This window comes from Poecilia latipinna, unplaced genomic scaffold (assembly GCF_001443285.1).
Source record: "Poecilia latipinna isolate Pla-1442-1.1 unplaced genomic scaffold, P_latipinna-1.0 Scaffold657, whole genome shotgun sequence".
Lineage (NCBI taxonomy): Eukaryota > Metazoa > Chordata > Actinopteri > Cyprinodontiformes > Poeciliidae > Poecilia > Poecilia latipinna.
The window spans coordinates 169,806-177,577 of NW_015113273.1; the positions used below are offsets into that span (position 1 = coordinate 169,806).

Here is a 7,772-nt window from a genome sequence, read left to right on the forward strand (position 1 = left end):
TTTAGAGTGGAGGTGTAAGGAAAAGGACCCTTCAGTTTTTTTTTTGTTTGTAGGGGGGGGGGGGGGGGGGGAAGAAAAAAAGATTTGAATGATGAAATTTTGCCACTGCACCATTAAATCTATTTAATGGCAGCATGAAAGCAGCCTTCGAAGCACGCAAGTGTAAAAATAATCACATTGGAACTTTAAGAAAACTTAGTCAAAGTGCTAAAGTTGGAGTTACATTGCAAAAAAAAAAGAAAATTACAGTAATATTTGTGATAAAGTTGTATAGTGCATTTCTGCCACTAGGGGGCAGCAGGGCTCTTAAATCAGATCTTCTGTCTGATGAACTTGTGGGTTTCCAATGACGGCGTTTTCATAAACTTTCCACAAAACATTTCAAACTACTAATAACCAATTTAACACATACAGAGTACCTGCAGGTAACAGCCAATCACATTTAAAACCTTTTTAATGCCACCTTGAATTAAATTTTAAGAGCAAAAGCTGTAACTATAGGGGATGTTTGGGGGATACAGCACCCAACAAATTTATCAACTGGTGATAAATTTGAACTTACTCCATGACAGATGCACAAAGCTAGCTAGCAGGGGTGCATTAGCAGTTACTTAGCAATAGCCACAACCACCTTGAGTCACAGAGTGCAATGAAGAAGTCTGCGCATGACTCAAATGTTTGCTTAACCCAACTGTCCCGCAAGAAAAACACTACAAAGATGATTAATAGTTCTGCCACAACAAAATGTAAGACCTGATTAATGTCTTTAAGGTCAAATATGTTTTTAAGAGATGGATGCATGAATTTAAGACTTTAAGACTTATTTAGATTGTGCAGACTCCCTGATACAGCCGTCAATGTGTAACGGTTTCATGCATTACGTACCAGCTGCCCCTCCGCTTTCACTTTGTTGAGCATTGCTTCTCTCTTGCGCTGTAGAAACTCCTCGACCTGGAAGGCTCTCTCGGCTGGTATCTGACCGCGCTGCCTACAGACAAAACACGGCAACAAATATTCAGGCCGCCTTCTCAGCACGGAGACCATCTGGTGGTGCTCGTTCAACTGCGACTGACCGGCTAATCTGGGCTTGTTTTGAAACGTGGTGCAACCTCTGAAGTTCTCTCTTGATGACGTCGGAGTTCAGTCGACGGGCCGGTCCGTTGGGCAGCACTGGGCCGGCAGCAGCTGGTACACCTCTGGAAAAAAAAACCCGGCAAGAAATACATTTAACTCTTCTTTCCTCCTTGCTCAAAAAAATTAGACAATAATAAAAAAAAAGAAAAATCATTATTACATAATTTAATTATATTTTAAAATCTTCAGATGCTTCGGCTGATAACATGATTCTAATTGGAATCAGTCCTAATGTATTAAGCCACATTTTATACTCTTAAAGCAATTTTGATCTGCTGCTTTGATGGTTCAAAAACTCAGCTCTGTGTGTAAAACCGTGTTTCTCATTTCATGAGAGTAGCTAAGGTCTACTTGAAAACTCCAGTTATTACAGCTACGCGTGAAAGCGTGTCAATACGTTTGTAGGGTCCTGGATATGTTTAATAAAAACAGAAGTATTAATTTACCTGATGGGACTGCCAGGTCCTGCTGAGGGTCCCTCCCTGCTGGGGTCTTTGGGTTGGGGTTTAGCTTTTTGGTCCACAGCAGCGTAGTGGTGTTCATACGGGCTCAAAACAGAAGCTTGGACCCCCGCAGCCCTTTTACCACCCACAAAACACTGAAAACACAAGATTAGCATCCAGAGTTGAAGCATACGAGGGAAAAAAGGGGGTCATTTTACTTAAAAGTAATCCAAAAAACAGTCACTACCTTCCTCTCTGGGCTGCTACCTCCACTAGAACTCAAGACATGCTTCCAACCTTGTTCTCTGGCTTGGTTTATTCGACTAATCTGTGAGACATTATTGATCCACAATTTCATTCATGTTTGAGTCACAATTTAATAATAGCTTTCAGCTTATGAACAAGGAGAAATTGTATGACTTCTTTTAATCAGCAGCATAGCTAAAATCAATTAGAAAGCGTCACTGAACATTGGTTTTCAATTTCTATCACAGATTTCCAATTCAACTAATTCAACTTACATTGCGCCTCTGTCTCTTTAAGAAGCTCCTACTTCTTCCAACACTCCGCCTTCAGAACTTCATCACAACAAAGCTTCTCCTTTAAGTAGTTTACAAATATTCTTAGGAGTGTTGGACTTAGAAGTAGTTCCTATGATAAGGTTCTGTTAATTTATACCATAAAATCCTAATAAAAGACTTTTGCAGGACAGTACAGCTCACCTTTTCTTTCTCGTATCTCTTCATTTGCTCGCCTTTCAACAGGAACATCTGAGAGGCACAGAGAATGACAAAAAGGACAAACCACACACATTTAGACATTAAAAACAGACTAAATGACATGCTTACCTGTTCTCTCTGTTTCCTTTCCTTCTCTATCAGCTCCATCCTTTTCTTTCTGATGCCATCCTGCAGAGGAGACAGAAGCACCACAAACTCAAAAAACATCTTAAAGCGCTCCCCCTAGAGGTGAGAGGATGCAGAACTGCTCTGTCACAGGGCAGGCAGGCGAAGAGGGAAAAACGACTGGTTAGGAAAGGGCTAAACTCAGGCAGAAGGCTCCGAGTGGAAAACCAGGTGAAGGCAGGGATCAAGTGTAATGGGAAGAAGGAAAAAAAAAAAACAAAAAAAAACTGAAAACTGAAAAATTAACCCACGTGTGTGGGTGAATGAATGGAGGAGAGGAAGGGCAACGCTAACAGAGAACACAAGTTAAACGGGGACGCTCAGCTGTACCTCGTGCTTTTTCCTTTCTTCCTCCACTTGGCTGATCCTTCTGTGAGGGGCTGCTGGGAGAACGGCCTGAGCAACATATAACATGTGGCTTCAGAGTTTGCCGACATTTTCAACACACGGGAACACCCACTAACATTTAGACAGCGTTCAAACAAAACAACAATAAACAAGTACGAGAGACTAACCGGTTTGTGTTTCACTGCAGCTTTCCTCTCCGAAGGCTTCTTTGCTCCGTCGCCAGCTTTCCTCACTGCTAAAGGCACTCCATATTTACATGCTGGTTTTGTAATCTTCTGGGCTGAGGTGAAAAGATATATGAAAAACACAAACAAACTGAAATTAACCTTATTGTACAAATAAGAAGTTCAGAAATATGAGAATGAAGAAAGACAGGAAATGTTGCTACGCCAACTACTGAAGCTACCAATTATAATAAGTTCTCTGTTTAACAATTTCATGGGGAACAGCCGTCATTACAGTGAGTTTAATGACTGGACACAACTTTGGTTACCCATCTGAAACCTAGGCTCTTATTTTGAAGGCATGTTTTCCCATATGCTCCTTCCTGATGTAAATTGATTTAGCATTAGCTTGGCATGGCTGGCAGCCATTAGGTTGATGTAGCGCGGATGATTTTTGCTATGGCTTCTTTTTTTTTCTACTGAGCATCCAAACTGATGGATAATACTTTTTCCGGCAGACTTTAATTTGGCACAAAATATTTTCTTTTAATTGTGGGATCCCACTATATTTGGACTGTACTTTGAAATATAACAGAGGATTAAAGCTCAATTAGGGCTGAAATGATTAATCAGCTGTCGAAATAATTGTCAACTGATTGAGTAATCAATTAATTGTTAATTGGAGTATACAGACTCAAGAAAAGGCCATTTGATTTAATAGAAAAAAAAGCAATAATTGAGCCAAAGCTGTAATAAAAAAAAGAAAAACACATTTTGCATTTGAGACAAAAAAAAATCTTCATTTGTAAATATGTTCTACCAAAATCTCCTCAAACAACCTAGTTTTAGCTTCACCAGGTGAAACTACTAAGTGCATTTTGCTATCATATTAATACAAAAATAATAAATAAAAAAATACCTGATTTAGAAAAATAACTGAATAATAATATTAAGAGGAGCCAATTGAGGCTCGGGCATCTGGTAAGGATGCCTCCTGGTGAGGTGTTCCAGACACGTCCCACCGGGAGGAGGCCTCGGGGAAGACCCAGGACATGCTGGAGGGACTATGTCTCTCAGCTGGCCTGGGAACGCCTTGGGGTTCCCCCAGAGGAAACCCATGGAAGAAGTGGCTGGGGAGAGGGAAGTCTGGGCCTCCCTTCTGAAGCTGCTGCCCCCGTGACCCGACCCCGGATAAGCGGAAGAAAATGGATGGATGGATAATTGAAGGGGCTGGTCAGCAGCCTTTAATTAATTTCTAATAGTATAAAACTTAAGTGGTTAAATGAGAAATCTGCAGAATGTACCAATTTTTTCCATTGTTCATTAATCAGAATAATTGATTAATAAAATAATCATCAGTTGCAGCCCTAGGATGAATTGTTTGACGCATTTTGAATCATTTTGCCCAAAACCAGCAGGAGAAAGTTGGGACTCACTGCAACAGACATGCATGAAGGCTCCTTACCTGGCGGCACCTGTGCCACGCCCATTTTAGGCTGCTTGTGTAGAAAAGTATGGCGGAATTCCTGAGCGATGATCTGAAAGGAGAAAATAAACCAGTTTCCTCTCCATCACAGAATCTGATGGCTGAAAAATAACGACAGAGGAATGGCGGCACACTACCTGTGGTGTGAGAAACCTCTCGATCCTACAAGAGAGGAAAGGTTTGTCCAGAATGCTGCCGATCGAAGGCCTCTCCCGGGGGTTGCGTTTAAAAAGCTGCGCCAAGAGAGAGCGTAGCTCTTGGGAATAGTGAACAGATACAGGAGGGTAAGAGCCTCTGATTATCTTCAGAACCAGGTTCTTCATGTTGCCAGCTTCAAACTACAAAACAAAAAAAAACAGTCATGATTATCACCTAGAAAACACTGAAGTTATCATGAGTGAAAGTGGCAATAATGATTACAACTAGGCTCAGATGAAAAAAAAAAGAAACATGCTCACTGCAGTGCTGCAAAGGATGCATTAAAACGCACATTAATATGTAAACAGCTAGCACACATCAAATACTTACTGCATGCTTAAGAGTGCACATTTCATAGAGCACACACCCTAGGGCCCAAATATCACTGCAGAGGGAAGGAAAGTAGGAAAACGTAATTCAACGACAAGGAAACAGACACGCAGGGATACGTTTTCCAATCAGTTTGCATTCATTTAGTTGGGCAATTGTGAGATATAAATACATTTTAGCCCTTTATTAAACTTAAAGAGCTTCCAAGACATGACTTCACTGACTAACTAAATTGGATAGGATGACATGGAAACCTAAAAACAGAGCAGGAAATCAATATTGGCTTCCTGTTGTGGATGTAAACAAGAAGCTGACATGCTATCCTCCGGGCTTCATCTAAAAACCACCTGCTAATACTGGAGGGAACAAATCAGGTGAGGACATATGGACTGTGCAGCAAACATTACAAGAGAAATAGAACAACCCCCCCCCCAAAATGATTCACTTCAACTGAAGATCAGGTACCTTTTATTGTTGTACGGCTTATTTTCACAGATCTCTGGTGATAAGTAATATGGAGTCCCTATGCATGTTCTCGCCAGTTCTACAGTGCTGGGGGGAAAAACAACAAACAAACAAAAAGAGCAACGTTATTGAGTCTGTTCTAAGTCCAAGTTTTATCTTTACAGACAACTGCCGAACATACCTGTTCAGGACCCTCGCGATCCCAAAGTCTCCAAGTTGAACCGTCCCTTCTTTTGTCAAAAATATATTCTGCAGAGGAATTTTTAATCAAAGAACAAATAAATGATTGGGAACACAAGATTTGCCAAGATCTGGCCACACAAAAGGAACAATACCTGCGATTTAATGTCCCTGTGGAGAATTTTCCGCCCGTGTACATGCTTCAGGGCCAGGCAAATCTGCACAAACCAATCTAGGATCTGAAAAAACAAAACAAAACAAAAAAAGACCATTTCAATATGAACAATGAACATTTATTTGGCAGCATTACAGGAAGCACAAAGCTGTCTGAAGCTTCTGGAAAGGAAGTTTTCCCCATCAGCTGTTCTTTCAGGTAGCAACTTTTAAACGGTGAATTAACAGGAAGCTGGAAGCATTACAGAAGAGTTGCTTTGTTTATCCTTCAAGTTTTTAGCTTCAACAAATTTTGCCTTTGTGGTCTAATGGAAGCGAAATCCGGTTAAACTGCAGAGCTGTGTAACACCCACTGCTCTCGCATCCACTCTGGTCTTAATGGAAATAATTAATGATCCCGAGAGAAAAGCTTCTTAAGGGGCAACGTACTGCTGCAACCAACACATAGCAGCAAACTGGAGCTTCTTCCTCTTGGATGCATTTGGATGCGTTACATGTACTGTGCAAAAACAAAAGGTTTGTGAGCTGATTTGTAAACAACATATGTTGAAATATTTTTTATTGGATCAATGTCTAACATGGAGCTTTTTATGGTGTTTTAAAATGTTCAGTAATTTTGAGAGAAATCACTGTTTGGCGGAAGAAAAAACCCATCATTTATTTAATGAGAAATGCTGAATTGTTAGGACAGTTAAATTATCTTACTTATTAGTCAAGTATCGCCTGGTGTTTATAACTCATAAAGAGAAGTCGGAACTTGTCAAAAACGATCAGAACTTCATTAAGTTAATGATAAGTAATCAACCACAAAATATCTGGACGGTGAATCTCTAGTTGAAATAAATTATAAAGTTCCAACTTCTCAAAAACTATAATTTAGATCTGGCAAAGTGTTACAGGCTTACTTGTTCCTCAGGAAACAGCACTCCTTTCTGAGAATTGATCTTTTTGAAAAGGTCCCCTCCCTCACAGTAGTCCATGACAATATAAAGACATCCCCCTTCTAAAGAAAACATAAGAAATACAAATTAAATGTCATTATTAAAATACTTCTGAGATTCTTCACAGAAACACAAATGTGTGAATACCTTCAAAAGACTCCTTATACTGCACAATGTTGGGATGACTCATGTTGGCAAGAACAGCAACCTCTCTCCTGGACTCCTGCCTCTCTTTACTTGACATCTGTGGAGAGAAATGAAAGGATCATTTGTTATAATCGTGATCAAGAGGTAAAATGGGCTCCTACTGCCACATAATAATACACAAGAGCTTACTCCAGATATGCCAATCTCCTTGATGACATACTGACGTCCATCATCTTTGGATTTCACCAGGATGGCTTTTCCAAATGAGCCCTCCCCGATTTGTTTCACCTTTTCGTACTTTTCCATGCTACTGGAGAGACTGGCTCCGCATAGTGGATCTGAAAATAAATATAGACAGCATGGGAAGACTAAGCTTTGATAAAGGGCTTAGAAACAGTGAAGCGTCGATTTTATTCTCTGATCAGAATCCCGAACGTTCGCGTTATTATGCATAAATGTTGAATCAATATGTCAAACATTAATTATCTACTCTAAAGGGGTTGAGATGCTGAGAAATTACATACAGCTACCAGATGGCTAATGTTACCGTGGCAGTGTAGCTAGACGACGATGTGAAAAACCAAATTCCTGCTATAGACTACGACTGTCCTGTAAACGCTCAAAGCTCAACTATAAAACGCGAAGGCTCATTTAGCAACAGTGTGTAAATGCTAATAGGAGGTTAATTGTGTATTACCATTAGTTCTTCGTTTCGCTGCTTCTCGCAGAAATTCTGCTTCTTGCTACTGTCCTCGCACTCACTCTAACTACGTCGCTCTTTCTTCATTCTTATTGGTCAGCGTCTCTCTTCTCGACCAATGATTGGTTAAACTAACTGCCCATCACGTCTTATGCCC

The 7,772-nt window shown here is 40.3% G+C and overlaps 1 protein-coding gene across 6 annotated transcripts in view; it reads right to left on the reverse strand.

Moving 5' to 3' along the window:
* The window catches only part of nek1 (NIMA-related kinase 1), a 23,968-nt gene extending 16,259 nt beyond the window's left edge, over window positions 1-7,709 (reverse strand). For 3 of the 6 annotated variants that reach the window (XM_015043945.1, XM_015043941.1, XM_015043940.1), the window contains exons 1-18: window positions 7,613-7,709; window positions 7,105-7,253; window positions 6,916-7,012; window positions 6,733-6,830; window positions 5,809-5,892; window positions 5,655-5,722; window positions 5,474-5,560; window positions 5,009-5,063; window positions 4,618-4,818; window positions 4,460-4,532; window positions 2,998-3,110; window positions 2,813-2,878; window positions 2,426-2,485; window positions 2,300-2,347; window positions 1,825-1,905; window positions 1,581-1,732; window positions 1,074-1,196; window positions 886-988 (exon numbers count right to left, since the gene is read on the reverse strand). In XM_015043945.1, coding sequence (XP_014899431.1) covers window positions 886-988; window positions 1,074-1,196; window positions 1,581-1,732; window positions 1,825-1,905; window positions 2,300-2,347; window positions 2,426-2,485; window positions 2,813-2,878; window positions 2,998-3,110; window positions 4,460-4,532; window positions 4,618-4,818; window positions 5,009-5,063; window positions 5,474-5,560; window positions 5,655-5,722; window positions 5,809-5,892; window positions 6,733-6,830; window positions 6,916-7,012; window positions 7,105-7,221 — 1,626 coding nt within the window. In that variant the 5' untranslated portion in view covers window positions 7,222-7,253; window positions 7,613-7,709. The remainder of the gene's footprint in view (window positions 1-885; window positions 989-1,073; window positions 1,197-1,580; window positions 1,733-1,824; window positions 1,906-2,299; window positions 2,348-2,425; window positions 2,486-2,812; window positions 2,879-2,997; window positions 3,111-4,459; window positions 4,533-4,617; window positions 4,819-5,008; window positions 5,064-5,473; window positions 5,561-5,654; window positions 5,723-5,808; window positions 5,893-6,732; window positions 6,831-6,915; window positions 7,013-7,104; window positions 7,254-7,612) is intronic. The other 3 variants (XM_015043944.1, XM_015043943.1, XM_015043946.1) reach the window with 3 other exon arrangements.
* Window positions 7,710-7,772: the final 63 nt, after the last annotated feature.